The 17,859-nt window shown below is 40.5% G+C and overlaps 1 protein-coding gene across 1 annotated transcript in view; it reads right to left on the bottom strand.

Moving 5' to 3' along the window:
* Positions 1-17,859, bottom strand: part of CHD7 (chromodomain helicase DNA binding protein 7) — a 128,951-nt gene that overhangs the window by 78,143 nt on the left and 32,949 nt on the right. The window contains exon 2 of the mRNA XM_058029733.1: positions 10,004-11,864. Coding sequence (XP_057885716.1) covers positions 10,004-11,689 — 1,686 coding nt within the window. The 5' untranslated portion in view covers positions 11,690-11,864. The remainder of the gene's footprint in view (positions 1-10,003; positions 11,865-17,859) is intronic.

The raw sequence follows: 17,859 nt of genomic DNA, 5'->3' as shown, positions 1-17,859 counted from the left end.
TTATTAATCCTCTCTCCTCTTCCAGGAAAATTGCATCCAAAAATCTGTGGAACTATTAACTTCTCAGTCACTGTAGTCATGTTTGTAGGAGTTACAGAGACATAACAGGACACAATTTAGTTAGCACAATTAACATGGACTATTTTTTTCTGATTCAACCAATTAAATTATTCAGTCTGTTATAAAAAAAGTCTACTGTAAGTGGGTATACATTGGGAACTCAAGTATAATATGAAAATTTCCTCTACAACTACAATAATAAGAGACTACATTTAAGAAAATATAAACAAATTCATATTTTAATATCAATATTAAAAAGAAAGTGGAAGTTAAAGCCTAAATAAACGTTTGCTAAAAAAATGTTTGGCACTTCCTACAATGTTATAGCAATGTATCAGTGGCACATTTGGGTTAGCATACTGAAGTGTAAGTGTTGCATTCATGACGACAAATACTTGCAATTTTCCAAAATGAAAAGATTAATACTATGCCATAGAAATCTGCCAAGATTCAGAAATCATGACTTTAGAAAGTTAAGATTATGGACTTTCAGTACTTAAAGGGGGCTTATAAAAAAAGCAGAAGAGCAACTTTTTAGACAGGCAAAGAGGAATTGTTTTAACTGAAAAAGAGGATTTAGATTAGATGCTAAGAAGAAATTCCTTCCTCAAGACAGTACAGAGGCACTGAACAGGTTGCACAGAGAACTTGTGCATGCCCCACCCCTAGAAGCATTCAAGGCCAGGTTGGATGGGGACCTGAGGAACCAGATCCAGTGGGCAGCATCCACCCAGGGTTAACCCACTCCAGCATCCCTGCTTGTGGTGGGGTGGTTGGAACTAGATCCTCTTTAAGGTCACTTCCAATGCAAGTCAGTCTATCAGCCTGCGATTTCTTAACATTTAATTTCTACAGCAGCAACCCATGCAATATGAACCCATTCCCCAGAAGTTCTTAATATTTTGCTTAATATTTTGCTTGCTTAGCCTCATACAAGAGCTGCTCTCTCCCCTAAGCTTGGCTAACACAGTAAAATCACTGAGGATGACTACAGGAAAGAGCTGCATCCCAATCTTTGGTGCTGAGGAACAACAAAAGCAAAGGAACAAAGACAGCCCAACAGTGAAAAATCAGAGAGATCCACTTTTTTCTTCCCCATCTTGTGTAACTGCACTACTCTCACACTGACCTCTACAACTACAAAATTCCTACACAAGAAGTTGGATTTTCTGCTTTTAACTGTTAAGACTGGTCATCTCAGTCTTCTTGAGTTGCACTATAAAGCAAGAGTAATACTGGAAGGAGTGGCAGAGAGCAAAGAGGGGGCACATGCTAGAGTAACAGACACCTGAGTAAGAATTAAATTGGGGGTTTTATGAACTTTAGTTTTGAATAAATAACAAAATCTAAGGCCATATCTCTATGTTCCTCTTCATAAACAGAGGCAGCACTATTGGCTACACCAGTCTTGCCAGGAAGAGAGAAAATTCTAACTAAATAGGTAATGTATAAAGTACAGTAAAATCAAAAAGAATCATTTATAAACTCTGGAAAGAGCAAACACACAGATCACTTAGTCATCCTATCTCTCAGTTCTGCTTCCTCACAAAGATGACTAAAAAATTAATCTGAGTTTTATTTCTAACTTGTCATGCTGTTAAACAATTCTCTATGCTAGAAAAAAAATCCCATTCAGTACTCAAAGAAGACAATTCACTAACTGGCACTGGAAGCATCCTCAATGACACACACTGAATGAAATTGTGCCAAGTTCTTTGGTAGAAAGGGGATATTCTTTCACCTCTTCAATAACAGAACAGTTGCAAATACTTTAGTTGGAAAACAGCCCCCTTTTTCTAAAAAAGAAAACACTCCTGAAATCAAATTAGTCATTAATATTTGTGTGGAGTAAGAGGGAAGTTGGGAGAAGCTGGAATGTGGCCTGTTTGTCACTAATTCAATAAAGACAAAGCTTTCTAGGACTTCTAACAGAAATTTTGATTTGAGAGAGGACTCAAGGGCTGGTTACTGAGGGCAGGTACTATAAAAAAACAAGCTGTGCAAGGGTATTAAAGGGCCTGAAAGCTCACTGCCAGAGGAAGAGGCAGTCCCCATTCTGCCCCAGCAAGCATTCCCACTCCTACAGCACCAACATGGGTGATCCTGTGGTCACACAATGGAGAGCTGCCAGGAACATGACCTGGCCAGATAAGCCCGTTCACCAAATGATCAGGCAGGTGCAAAGAAGCAGCAAAGGTTCTGTATCCCAGACCACAGCCACCTTCACTGCACATTTTTTGGGGATTTTTCTAAAGCAGATTAGATACTGGGAGTTACTGAGCTCACACAGCTATCCATGCTGGGAAGCTGTGAGTGGGCTACGTGCCCACAGCAGGGTGACACAGAGGTACACCCTGAAGCAGTGACAAGAGCAGTAACAGGCACCACTGTGCCCAATGGTTGCCTCTGGCAAGGGCTCAAGAGGCAGGTGACTCAAGCAGAGAGAGGTGGAGTGACTCCCTAAACTTCTCTGTCCCCATTTTAACACAGACATTGGCCATTTCCTCTCCGTTCCTGCTGTTCAGCACTGCTCTGTCAGATGGGCTCAGCCTTTCCCTGATCACTGCTTCCTGCCCACACTTCCTACTCTGCTCCTATCAGCTTCCAGGAAGCAGCTTCACCATCTTTAAATCACACTGGCAAATTCGAGAATATTTTAAAAGAATAGATGTACAAATCAATGCTTTAACCACTCACAGGTGTCAAACCTTGCTCTTTAGCAACCACACTTTACAACTCTTTGGAGAAGTCTATAAATATTTACAGATAGCATCTCAAAAAAAAAATCAAACAAGTGTTTTGAATTTTTTCGCCAAATCCAGACTACATTGTCACCAGTAAAACACATGTATCATCACACAGTTAAAAAGAACTGAAATCTGAAAACTCAAAAGTGAAAAGCACTGGCTTACTGAACTGAGAGAGAAAACAACTTCTACAGACAGAAGTTACAAATTACACTTCAAAGTGATGGTGTCCCATCATGGTGGGAATTGACACTCCACAGTGTCAATTTACTCCACAGAGGAAATAAGAACACTTATAAAAGTTTGTGACACTTTCATTCAAGATACAAGCAAGGACAAGACAGCTTAAAATAAATGGATGCCTCAAATTCCATGAGAAAGAGCAGGACAGAATCCCAGGACAAGGATCCACAACAAAAAGAAAGGAACTTATTTCTTCACCTGCAACTTGTTCTTTATTAAGACTGCCACTGTATTTAATGAAATTAAAAAAAAAATCAAGAAAAAAAAAAATCAAGCATTTTCCTTTCATTTGCCCTGATTTTCAATCCTTGCGTCTGTAGGTCGATGATGACACAGACATGAGGGTTTTTATTAGACTACCAGCTTTCAATGATGAAAAAAAGTTTCTCTGAAACAACAGATTAAAATTTGTTCAAATAAATATAAAGTAGGATGACATCTTCAACCAAGGGAAAGCAAGACAGCTGTCAAGTCCCACTGGAAGTGACCATCAGCAGCACATGATAACACAATACTGAAGTACTAAACAAGCAGCATAAATTCAAAAACTTTGCTAGTTCAGTGATTCCTCAGAAAATGCTAATAATTTCAGGAAACAATACATTCAGGTGTCATCTACATCTCACAGAAACCTTCAAAATACCCACGCTGAAGAACAAGTTGGGTAACTCTTAAACCTACAAATCACTATGCTGATGCAGACTTATGTTTTCATGTTAATGCTACAAACTGGCTTTACCCAAAACTTCAGAGCAGACAATTTAATGGCACAAATTATTTTCATCACAGTTAAATCATGGCACCTGAGGGAAAAAGTACTCTTGAAGTAGCTTGTGCCTCCTCAACAGTAAAAAAGACCAAAAAGTTCATAGCAAAACCACCTCAAAACTACAAATCTTTGGCCCAAAGGCCTACTCACTGAAAAATCACTGCAAGCACTTTATTTACAAAAGCACACATAGCCTTTCCAAGGGTGAGGAAGAAATAAGCCTTTGGATATGTTAATAATAACTGTTAGACTGGAATACAACTGCAAGTTTTAGAATGTGAACTTTTTGTTGGACACAGTACTTCACAATATTATATCCTTTGAGAGACCTGCATGGAAACTCACTCACAGATGGATCAAGTTATCAGTGTAACAGAAAATTCTACTCCACAGGGGTGAAATGACTTCAACACTTCTGACCAAAGCTAGATTTTACGGTCTGTTTTCCTTTTAGTTGGAAAATTTTAGTTAATTACATTGCTTACATTGCTCAAATACAAGAATTCTTCGGAGCCCAAACAAAATACAGCAGAAGCCTGTAAACTTTTAAGACAAAAATACTGCTATCAACCTTTACTTTAATATGAATACTATGGATTTTCTTCCCTTTTTCTCTCCCATTGCTATCCACTACCTCTTATTTTGCCTAGATTGTCTCCATATGTACTATAGAAATACACACACACTTATGCTTATCTATACATAAAATTAATATACAATTGTAGCTAATAAAGGTTCAGTATCAGTGGGTTCTTAATTCCATTTAGTCTGGCAGTTTCAGAAATCTTGCCAACATACACTGTTTTGCTGGCCTGTGAACACTTGAAAAAGGAAACTAGAATTTCCAGGGGCAGGCAGCCACGAGACTTTGCTGAACATGCAGCATACACAGTACCCCACAAGACCAGTTAGCAGTCATGTGAAATAACCTCTGCATCAAAACAAAAAGTAACCAATAGTGTTTCTAGGGTTTTTTTTAATAAATTTGATTTGTTCTACTTATCAACAGGAAAATAGTCCAAAAGTTAAATACTCAAGGGATTAAAAAGCCAGCAGCTCTCTCTGGAGATGTGGGAAATTGCTTATGAATATTATTTATGGGAATAATCCTAACTATTCAAGCGGCATCATTTGTTACTACATAAAGTTACAGGAAATACTGAAAGATAATTCATGTGAAGACAGCAAAGAGTCGATCACTTCTTATTAGGCATTAAAACAAAAACCCAGGAGAGAATAAACTTCATTTTAGTGTGCCAGCAGAAACTGATTTAACCTCTACTTTCTGCCAGGTTAGAATATTGCATCAAACCAATACAGATGATTATAGTTTTCATTAACATCCCTTTCCATTCACGTACATCCAAGTATAAATTAAACTGAGGCAGCAACACAGAGTTTGAAATTGCAGGAAGGGCCTGTGAAAGGGGTGACCCAGCTGGTGACTCAGCAGGACTTTCCCTGCCTCCTCCCCTGCAAGGGAGGGCAGGAAATTTCAAAAGAATGTGTTCATACCAAACACAGCTATGAGTTATGATTTAAAGCAAAGTCACATGCCCACAGATAATAAGGCCAGAAGAACAAACCTGGCAGTGAACCGGTAACACACACACAAAATTAGTTCCTTCTCCACCAGAACCTGGACACTGCAACCCAGAATCCTTCAACACTGTTTGTGCCCATTGTGGAGCTCTCCCATTTAGCCAAGCATGGAGGCTATACCATACTTGTTTGTCATTTAAATACTCCTGTGTTTGACTATAAATAATGTGGATTGCATTTGTGGAACATGATTAATGAATACAGCTCGAAACTTCAGCCCACACAGTAGCTGTGGGTAAATAAGTTGTGTGTAACAACACACCCAGGACAGCCTATTCTTGGCAAAGAAAACTCCTACACTTCCTCTATCACCAATAAAATGCTCTGAAAATAACGATATGTAAGAACAACTGCATAGCATTAGGCCTCCAAAGGTCTGTCTAACCTGATATCACCTCTGATAAAGTGTGTGGAAGAGGACAAGAACCAGACATGCATACGGGAGATGCAAGCCAGTAACAAATTCTCAGTCACTTATGTATGGCACAGATCTGCTGAGCCAAATGTGGTGCCTTTATGTTTATCAAATGATGATGCATTTTTCTGTGAAATATCTTAATGTCAGCATCTTAATGTTCAGTTCTGAACTCATCACTGGACAACTTGCTGATTACCTAAAAAGAATTCAAGGAGACAAAAGCAGGTGACAAACAACCCTTACTTCGCATTCATCCTCTTCATGCACCTGTAGCACTGACAATTTAAAGGCTTTCACCACCTCTCTCCTTCCTTCCCCCACTAAAGCATCCCCCAGCCTGCCCCCACCAGCTTTTTCAAGTGTTGCTGTATTTTCTGAGGTCTGAGGAAGGAACACAGAACTTCACAGCATTTGCCTCACCAGCATACCATACATACAGGTAATAATCTTTGTTTTGTTCTCTCCTACTTTCATTACAGTTCCCACTGATTTATTTCTTTAACTGTTATAGCTCATTTTCCGACAGCCATCCAACACTGAGACCTGTTCCTAAAGAGATGGTTTTGCCTGCCATTTCACTACTCAAGCACCACAGAACCATAAAATCATTTAGGTTGGAAATTACCTTTAAGATCACCAAGTCCAGCTGTAAACCCAGCACTGTCAGGTCCACCACTAAAGCATGTCCACATGTCCCTAGGCACCACATGTATACATCTTCTAAATACCTTCACAAATGGCAACTTTTTACCTTCCCTGGGCAGCCTGTTTCAATGCTTGATAACCCCTTCTGTGATGAAAATTTTCCAAATATCCAATCTAAACCTCCGCAGCCATGTCTTGACTCACACAACTTAGTGGGCAAGTAATTGACTCTTCTATTATATTTCTAATTATTTCATTCTTATTAGGTTTTTCACCACATCTGCATTTGGTACTCTGCTTTGGGTACATCAACAGCAGTAGCAAATTTTCCCATCTGACTTTTCACTCTTCTCCAGATCATTTATGAGTATTTTGGAGAACACAAGCTCACAAGCCCAACACAGATGCCTCCACTGTGAAAACAGGCAATGATTTGCTCCCTGATTTGCTCCTTGGTGGATGGCTCTGCCACAGTAGAACCAGCCTTCCTACTCCATGGCCACCAAGCTCTTCCAAAAACTTTTAGTGAAAAGTGTTTCAAAGGAGTGCCTGACAAACCAAGCACACTGACTGAACACCCCAACACTGCAGTGGTTCTTATGGGTCTATCAAACTCCACTGAAGCCAGCAGCTCACTGCTAACACAGTCCTAAACAACCATGTCTAGTTTTCAGCTATTAATCAAAACCAGATGAGTTGTCAATCACCAGCTTCATCTCACAGCCAAAATAATTTGCAGTTTTCCACACAAAAAAAGAAATAACAAGCTTTGGAATCAACACAGCAATTTCTTTCAACTTAAAAGCAAAAGAACTTCACTTTCCTTCCAACATATCTAACAACAAAACAGTAATTTGGTTAACCACAAGTATTACAGTCTTCCCATGATAAGGCTAGCTTCAAATCACTGAAAAATAATTACTAAGATGATTTCTGTTGATTTTAAAGTACATAGTGATTTCCATTTTCACTGACTATATTAATTTTGTTGATTCATTTTATACAAATAAAAAACAAACCAGTCATTTAAATAACTGCTCTTTGGTGAAGAGTTTTCTGCCTACTGACATGAAAGGAAAACCATGACACAGGAGAGCTACCAACTCTGTATTCAGGCTGAAGAGCAGGGGTTTCACACATCTGCATTTTTTCCCCAGGGGGTGGGGAGGGGTTAAGTTTTCGTTGATTTGAACAATACTCATTTCATCCAAACAGTTTTCTAGGGGGAAACGCCTGCCTGTTAAGAGTTTCATTACTACAGTCAGGGCTCAAACTAATTACTTAATGGGAAGGTACATGAACAGTAACTTTTACCAGATAAAACCTTAACAGAAATAAGCTAAGAGAGAAGTTACTTGGCTTGCTACAACTGTCTGAATTACTGATTTTAATCAAGTAACTGGAGTTATCATGTGGTTTTCCTCTAATTATTTCGTTTCAGCACTTACCTTTCTTCAAGCTATTCATTTGCAGTTCAGCACTCTGTAATAGGTTGCTTAGCTTATTTAAGGGTTGAGCTGTCTGTGTTTAACCTCTTCACTGATTAAAGGGGAAAAAATGTCCCAAGAACATTTAACAAGCTTGTACATTTTTCAAGTAAACTTTCTTCTCCCAAACCACCTTTTAATGCCAAAAATAGGCCTACTGGATGGGCAGATGAAAACAAGGAATTCATGCTGGTGAAGAATACCACTGCTTTAGGGTACAGTCCCACCTCAAGTATTTCCTCCCACATCTCCACCATCATGGGTTATGAAAGATCCTAGTGACACTGATTTTTGTTCCTTTACTGTCTTAAAAGTCTTACGTTACTACTTCTATAATTTTCTTTCATGTTTTTTCTACTAGATGCTTCAGCTCTCATCTTTAGAGTAAAAAATATGTCTTATACTTCTTTTTCTCATTCCTACCCTTTTTGTACTGATTTCCCTGTGCTGTCATTACCACCTTCCCAAATATTCACTCATTCTTTACATTTTTTCCCTGTAGTCTTGATCTCTCTCCTTTTCATCCTGCTTACCCACACAGTTGGTAACAGGAGGCACTGGCAAGAGCTGCTGTCTCAGACAGGAACACACAACTCCACGTGCATGCAAGACCTGTAATTTAAGTTCTCCAAACAAAGTCTATGTGTGGAAATGCAGAGAGAGGAAGAGACATCTAAAATTTCAAGCCAACTTTGAGGCAGGCAGGGAAAAGAAAGATGGTCTTGAAGATATATTTTGACTCTTTAAGAGAGCCTCCCTCAAGAGAAAGTGCACTTTTCCCCTTGCCCGGCTTAGTCCCCCTCCTCCTCCTCTGTTCCACGGGGAATGTGGAAGCCTGTCCCAGCTGCTGAGCTGCTCCACGCAGCACTCCTTGTCAGCTGCCCGTCCGCAGAGCGCGCGTCTGAGCGCCAGCAGCGCCGGCTCACGCTGTGCGGGGCAGCGAGCGGGAGCAGCCGGCAGGCAGCGGCGCAGGGCACGGCCGAGCAGCTGCTCTGCGCGCAGGCCCGCCACGCTGCCCACGACAGCTGCCTTTATCATGTGTTTTGTAGCACCGCGTCGTTACCGCTGCATTCCAACAATTGTCTCCAAATATTTATGGGCAGAGCTACTTGGCGTTAACTACTGACTGATCGGGGAAAAAAAAGTAAAATTAGTAAATCTTTAATATCTTGACCACTAATTAATCCGGTACCAAAACCTCCTGAATTCTGACTGACTGAGTCAAAGGCAAGCAATGGCAAATGTGAAGATTCCAAAAAGCACTTTTTCGGCTGAAGGTTAACATACTAGCACGTGGCCAAACCTGTTAAGCCACAGAGGATCAAGATGTTTTACCATTTTTAGCTTTTAATTGAAAAATGACATGGAAGCAATACATAGCCATCGAAACCTGGCAGATCAAAGCCACAGTAAAATAAAACTTGCATTGTATTTAACATTTCATTTGAGCCTCAGAAGATTTAATTTCAGACTGATTCACAATGTTGTCTTCTCCTTGTATAAACTGTTTCCCCGTCACTTCTTGGTTTCATTACTTAGTGCTAAAGAAGTTCACGCCAGAAATTTTTTTCACATGTAACAATTTAAGCCTTAATTTAAAACCACAGAACATTCCCTTAGGATTTAAAAAAAAGATCTTGGTTTGGCCAAAACAAACACATTATAACACACACTTCTTCCTCCAAGTTGCAAATACAAAAATTGAATAATTAAATGACACTTCTCACATGTGCTTTCCATCTTCTTCCCAAAGGAACCAACAAGAAAAAAATAATACGCATTCTGCTTGTCCTGTTGTCATATCACGTTATGGTCTATCCATAATTTTACCCTATAACAATTACTATAAGGATGTTAGAAAGATACCCGAACATCATTTTACCTTCAGCCTCTGTACACCAAGAAAGCCACACAACCAATAACAAACAGGGGAGATGAACAGGGGCAACAGTTTTGAAACCATAGTTCTTGTGTATCCTGAAAGGCATTTACAGTCATTTAAAACATTTTCTGCTAATTGGAAGTAGCTTACCTGAAGGACAGGCACTTTTTGTGGTGTGTTTTGTGGCGACTGGTGAAGCTGTGCCCAAGGCTGATGATGAGGATGTGGGGGTGGTGAAGACTGGTGATGTATCCCTGGATGAGGCTGCATGGGAGGACAGGTTGGCATTTGCTGTTGAAAAGACTGCTGTTGACTAGGAAGCTGCTGGCCAGATATTAGTCGCTCTTGTATTGCTTGTGGATCTGCAAGGCCAACACCTGGACAACCATTTGGTCTCATGTGCCCACCCATCTCCCGTGGTGTCGAAGACATACCCATAAATGGACGATTCTGTTGCATGTTTCTGGGGCCCATATTCCTTTGTCCAATTCCCATGGCACCAGGGGGCTGGTGTGACGGCTGAGGATGGGGTATATTTGGGTAACTGCCAACTTCCATTGGTATTCCAGCACTACCGGGTCTAACCTGTGGAGGAGGTGTACCTGCTGGGTTACTCATTGCTTTCATAGGTGACATGGGAGGTGGAGAGGCATAAGTTCCCTGAGGCTGTGAAGGGTGCATAGTTTGCGTGTTCATTTGGTTAAGTGAGCCACTAGGGTGGATGGGCTGCTGGTGCATTAGTCCTTGACCACTGTTTGATGGAAATCCGACAGCATTTGGGTATCTTGGTACAGATTGATTCATTGGAGTGTTATTTGTAAGGCCTAAATTCTGATTCATCCCTGTATTATTAACTAATCCCTGATTAAGGTTACTGTAAGGATATCGAGAATACTGCCCTGAGTTGTTTATAGTAGGTGAGGGTACCGTCTGGCTCCGAGAACTAAAATTAAGTGTTTGCGGCCTAACAGCACCCTGCTGGGGAGGATTAGGGGAGAATCTGGGACTGTGGGCTACTGATTCCCCATGGAGAGCAGTAGGGGGATGGTGGTGAAATTGCTGGACTGAGTGTCGCAAAGAAGGTGCCATATTGGGATTCTGCTGGGGCACATGAGACAAGTGGCCAGGTCCTGAGGTGGCAATGAAAGGGTTTCCCTGATTGAGGCCTTCCTGGCCTTGAGAAAACTGGTTCATCCTCTGCTGCTGCGGCTGACCGTGCTGCTGCATTGAAAAATCACCACGAGCCATGTAGTTTCCCATCTGCTGCATGTGCTGAGGATGGCCCTGCCCAGGGGGTCCGGAGGGTGCCTGTGGCGGCTGTGTGGGTTGCGGCTGCTGCTGCTGCTGTTGCTGCTGGTACGGTGCTCTTATCTGGTCTGGCACTTGAACTGCCCGTGGTCCCCACATGGAGCCACTGTCTACGAAGGGCTGGCCGTGTCTTTCGTTCTGCATGCCGGGATAGACTCCCATCTGACCACCGGCACCGCTGCTGTGAGGAACCTGAGGAACTGGAGGGTTGTGATACTGCGAATGAGGAGACGCGATACCATTCCCAGGGGCATTGCTTATCATCCTGTTCGGCTGATCCATCAGGTGCATTTTCTGCTGTTCGTATTGATTATAGTGATCAAAATGGGTCAACTTGGCTTGGTTTTGATTTGCAGGAGGATGATGAAGAGATGACTGTAAAGTGGGAAATCCTTGATCCATGGGTATTTGCTGACCCATAGGATTCACTGTATTTTCAGGATATCCACATTCTCCAAGACCTTCCAACCCTTCACTGAAAATATTCCCATCTTCTCCAAACAGACTCATCATTCCTGGATCTGCCATCTTTTTTCAGCACGCAGCTCCTTGGAGCTACAACCAGAATGTTAGTCTGTGCTTCACCTCGGTGAGGTGTTTTGTCCTCAAAGCCTTTAATCCTCAACTAATCTCCTTCATGTCATTCCATATTTCCTTAATTCTTTTGGACCACGCAGTGTCAGGCAAAGTCTGGTTACTGCTCCTAGAAAACGCAGGGGAAGGGGGAGAAAGAGAAGAAGATATTAAAATAAATAGCATCAGGCAACATAAAGAAAACATACTTGACTGTTTTTTAAATGCTAGCTACTTTCAGCCCCCTGAAATACATCTTAAAAATCTATTTCACATTACAAAGGATTCATTAGCTTTATTTAAACCTTTATTATGATAGAGAGTTAGGAAGCAAGCAAAACACTAGTCTTAACCTTAAATTAATCCATTCACTACACTTCCTAGTGCTCCTTTCTTGGGTGGAACAGAACAAAAGAACACAACACGCAGCAGCAGCAGCTGCCACAGCAGGTAGGCAGATGTATGAATATAGCTGAGCAGCCCATCTGCTGAACTAAAGCCCTGAAAACGCTCTAGTTACCAACAGCATGTCCTTAACCTTATTCCCCTGAGCTGCGTAATCAGATGAGCAAGCAGAAGCGCCAGGTCCTACGATGAACTAAAGTTAGCTATATGCACAACAGATTTTTCAAATGCATATAGAGATGACCCACTAAATACAGACTAAACTCCAAGACTCAGCCTTTAGGAAGGGATTTTTTAAATTTTTTTTTTTAAACACGCATTTTAGCCTAATTTAGTGAATTTGTACACTAAAAGACACAATATTTCTCCCCCTTTCCACAAAGCTACATGCTCAATTTGTGTAAGAAAATCAAATTTACAAGCTTCACCATATGATAGGGTGGATTTCTCAATCCTTCTCCTAATTTCCTTTATGATGGTAACACAGAATAGTATCAATGAAGTTCATTACTCATCTTTAGGTTATCATGCTACTACTGCAACTACAGCAGTTTGCAAGACTGAAGTTCTGTTGTCTCCAAAACTTGAATACTCACTCAAGAAAATTAGTAATGGCAAAATGACTTGACAAACAGCTAACCTAACAAGGTACACATTTGGACTTGGGGAATAAAAAGCAAAAAGCAACAACATAGTAACAACAGACTCAGAAAAGTTCTCATTCAGGGAATGCTGATCTCACAGAGAAGAATGATCTATTCCAAAATGTGTCCCCTATCCTCTTCCTGCAAGAACTCCCAAGATTTGTTTGGATCCATTTTTTATGGGCAAAAAGGTAGTCTAATGCTGTCTTTTTCTTTGTAAAAATCAAAATTTTGAACACTGTGTCTTACATGCAAAATAAACTTTAAGACAATAGTCAAGGGAGCCCATACATTTAGCAAGTATTTTTGTATCTTGGTTGTAATTCAGTGGCGACTCTGCTTGCAGATACCAACTGCCCTTAACCAGCAACCAAAGTAAAGAAGATTTACAAGTTTATGCTTTCACATCTTGCATTCTTTTGTGGTGGAGAGATGCTTTCAGTCACTTTGGACACAAAATGCCAGGCCAGACTGTTTGACTGAAGGTGATTTGTCCCAAACAAGTTTTAGGGAGAAAAATATCAGCACATTTATTACCCTTCTTGTAGCCACTGTCAAGAGGACCTTCTACAGCATGAAGCAGAGGGCAAGAGGAAAGGCACAAGCATTTATCACTCCTCTTAAAATAGCATTTGAATGTCACCTTTAAAACCACACTCTTAAATCTCTTTAGTGCTCGGCTGGGATATTAACACTTCCTAAATCACTTGGAGGTAAACTCCTATGAGCCATCTTCATATTCCTAATATCTATTTGGTTTTATTTCATTTCAATTATTAGGCAGAAGCCATCTGTAATATTTACCACCTCATTCAGTTTATTAGAGCACACCATAAGGAAATTTCAACAAGGTGAGAAAGAATCCCCTTCACCAAAAGAAGCTTTTGCTATTAGACTGCTCCAGAGCAGACTGCAGTCATGGTGAAGATCCCTGATGGCTCAAGGACGTCTGGCACTGCGACTACTGATGCCCACTGCCATCAGGAGCTGTTAAAGCTGGACTTCAGTGTGTACTGACAGTCTCCAACAGAACAGCCTCTTTGCCTGGAAACGCTAAAAAGCAGAGCACACACACACACTGTTACCTCCCAAGCACTGATGTAATCTGGGCAATATCAAACTGGAGCCGAGTAAGTCTCACCCATCCACTAGAAACAGCCACACAGTTAAGAACATGTAAGAATTTCCACTCATTTCATTATATAAATCATGCCTGCTAAAAGAACCATTTTTTAAGACAAGAAGGCTCTACTCTCCTGAAGCACTAATGAAACTTTATAACAATTCAACAGAGCATCTCCAGAAACAAGGTTACAAGCATCAAGCAGGCATTTGACCCTGCTCTGTTTACTGTTTTTCAGCTGACAAGCGCCCAATAAAATTCAGGCACGTCAGCCACTGATAACTGTCAACATCAGCTCACAGTAGCTTGGATCTGCTAATATACCCAGAGAACCAAATTAAAATAGGGTAAGGCTTTTGCTTTACTAAACACACTTTGCTCAACTCACACCATCCCAATTTGCAGGTTTGGACTAAGTGCTGTCCATCACAACGCAGGAGATGTGCGAGGGAACTTAGCACTCACCCTGCTTCCTGAGCACACACTCTTTCTAAAGAAAAGTAACCTTTAAGTTTATGATGCAGCTTGTAAACAAACAAATCCATCATCTAAATTAAGAGCAAAAACACTGCTTGCCATTACGTGATTTTAGATCTGCATTTTTATCTGAGGCAGGAACCGACTTCATGTTTGAGCTCTGGGTGCTAAAGTTACTATGTCTGAAACACAGCATAAGTCCACGGTAAAGAACTCTCAGATTTTGGGAGTATTTTTTCAGATGTGAGTCCAGCCTCAAATTTAATGACCACAGCCCTTAACAGTCAGTTGTGCTCTCGCCAAACCTTATTCTACTTTCCCCAATAAAAGTCACACCTCTGATGTGATATATGGCTAACAGCAGCTGTTGAAGCATGAAAGACAGTAGCAGCTACAGCCTGATCAAAATAAATTAACCAATGTTTTGATAAGGAAATAGTCAATACTGGAATTACCTACTAACCTCTCAACCTTCCATTATAACAGGGCAGACATTTAGGTAGTTAAGCAAGTCACAAGAGTCACAGCCTTATTTGAGGTTGCAACTATGTCCGCTTCTTTCAAAACAAAAGAAAGCCAATACATAAACAAAAGCAGAACTTGCATAAAGCAATAATTCTAGGTAAAATACTCATTCAGCACCACTGTTCACTTCCCCATAAAGGCAGATATACTAACAGCAAGACTAACAGTGATAAACTCACCTTATAGTCTTTTTTTTTATTAAATAGTTCAAAATAAGGGATGGCACATCCTCTCTACATTCCTGCAATTTAAAATCAACATACACAAAAGCAGTGTTTGTTGGGTACAAAGTGAAGAGTATCTGAACCCTTAGAAAGGTGGATAGCTGAAACAAAGTAAGAATGTATGACAAGACAGTGATTATTTTTTATTACTATCTTAAACTATACAGGTTCTGCTATAAAATTCTATCACTTTTCTGTTCCTTAACATGAAAGATGGCTCCAAGAAGACTGACCTAAAGAGTCAATGAATATATTTCGTTAAGGCTGCCTAGGCAGCCTGCTTCTGTTCAAAGCAGTGGTGTGATCCCAACCACCAGGACATAGTCAATTGTTTAACAACCCTGTTCTCTCAACAGACAAAGCTTACATTTACTCCAGTTTGCAACATTCCAGTCTTAAACAGCTAAATCTCAAATTTAAGTAGCAGTTAACCATTGTCCAGCTCAATATTCCAAAGCTGCATGCACTCAGTTGTCTTCAGCAGCTTCCCACTTTCATAAGTAGAGCTAAACTGGCTGCTGCATACACATAACTTATCTAGGGCTGCAGACACTAAAAACCTGAGCTTCATTAGTTTTGCTCCCAAAGCAGTAGATCCAGGCAGTCAAGACCAGGAAGCAGCAAGGGCAGCACACAGATGCCCATGCCTTTCACACCATCCTCACATTCTGGCATTCAAAAGAACATTTTGTAAATCAACAGGTTCCTTGATTCAGCTATCAACCCTTCTACAGAAGAAATTCAGCAGCATTTGGCTGTGCAGCAAATAAACTGAATAAACAGAAGGTGAGAAGGCAACTAATACTGACTGCTCCAAGCTTGAAATGACATGTGTCATGCAGAGTTGTATTTTTACAGCTATTAGTTGATAGCTCTGACAAAACTCTGAAGTACTTGACAGACACAAACAAACCAGCCACTCACATAATGGAAGTATGCCCTTACATACAATGCAATAAACACCACAAATACCATGCTATTTTGAAGAACTAGGCTAAAAAGACCTCTCATGCTAAAAACAACACCATGCCAAAGGTCATTTTGAGACCAGAGCCTCAAAATGTAGGATTAAACATTAGTCTACTAAATCTGCATTTAAACATTGCACATTTAAACTGCTTTTCAAAACTGCTAAGCTCTTGCTGGCTTAGGGGTAGTAATTTAAGCGTTTGCCGCATGGAAGGACATGACATAAATGACAGCAATGAAAGTCACATTCTTATTTTACTCACAAAGTTGAAGGAAAACATTCACCAAAAACTTCATAAACACATGTAATGCCATGACAACATAGCAAAAGTCACGACAAGACATTCAAATTGAGCAAGACGGCTGGTGAGGCTTTTACATTTCACCTCATTCACCTACTGAGCACACAGCACTGCTGATGCCAGGACAGTTATGCAAGTGCCTGACCATGTCTGTGGGAAGCATGCCTCATCTCCTACGTGCTTAATGCTTACTTTTCACTGCTGTCACAGACACCACGCATGGTACGCTACTCCTGCATATAGATTAGCCAAAATATAAGACCAGACCTGTAAAGTGATTGCAACATCATTTCTGACTGCAGGTTCCAAAGAAACTTGGTTTCCTGAATGCCTGAAGACCTTTTTTTTTTTTTTTTTAATTCACTTAGAATGCTTTCCTACTATGCACTTCACACAGCACAGCTGTGTTAAAAATTAAGTTCGTATAGTTCAGACATCAAAGGATGGCAGGAATCTCGTTCCCCCTCGTCCCAGGAAAGGAAGACAGGACTTGCAAAGATGAAAAGAATGACCTGATGCACTTCAGGAATATTCTGACTTAGTGGGAAGCATCAGCAAATATTACTTAAGCATTTCTTAAAAGTTTGGTTTCACCTGTATCTTAGTAGAATTCCGTTAGTTCTTCACAGAAATACATCCTTACAAGAATTTGAGTAGCAAATTAAAGACTGTCAATGTCTCTTGTTAAATAAAGAAAAGGGAGGAAGGGAGGAAAGAGAGAAAACCTTAGGTGCCTTTCCTCAAAGGTCACAGGTTTTGCCAATGTGCAATCAGCTAAAATGCCATGAATGATATTCAGTAAGATTTTTTTTGCCAAGAAATCCATGAAATCCTACATTTCTCATAAAATCATTCCGCAAAAGCTAGATTGGATTTTATTTCCCTGATGTATGATGTACGTTGGCAAAAACAGGCTTTCACCGAGGCAACTGAGGGCACTACAGCCTTCGAATATTTGGCAGCTTGCTGCTGTCAAGCAGCTGATGCAGGAATGACCAGCCCAGAGTTCAGCCTGTGCCACACATTTGGAAACAATATCCTACGTCATTCAAGTTCCCAGGAGCTCTGATAGGAGACCACAAAAGCGTCACTTAGGAGGACTCTGATGCAAACCCACTGAGCCTTGCTGTTACATCACACCAAGGCATTCACCACACCAGTTGGGCTGCAAACTCTTCGCCCTAACAGGGGAGCACTGCTAATTTCAAGCCAGCACCTACAATATCACAGAAGAAGCTTCAGCATGTCTTTTCTTTCCTGATAAGAAGAAAAAGAAGAAAGTTTAGAGCTATTTATTACAGCACATACTTGGAGGCCTCAGAGGAATATAATAACACTTGGAGGTAACCAGAGGAATATAAAAAAATTAATAATTTTTTAAAAATTTTAAAAACCAACAAAAGAAAAAGGAAAGACATTTTTTTATATTTAAGTACATTACAAACACGAGGTGAGA

The sequence above is a fragment of the Melospiza georgiana genome, chromosome 1, assembly GCF_028018845.1.
Source record: "Melospiza georgiana isolate bMelGeo1 chromosome 1, bMelGeo1.pri, whole genome shotgun sequence".
In the NCBI taxonomy this organism is placed as follows: Eukaryota; Metazoa; Chordata; class Aves; order Passeriformes; family Passerellidae; genus Melospiza; species Melospiza georgiana.
The sequence above is the reverse complement of the archived record's forward strand: the minus strand, read 5'-3'. Positions and strand labels throughout refer to the sequence as shown.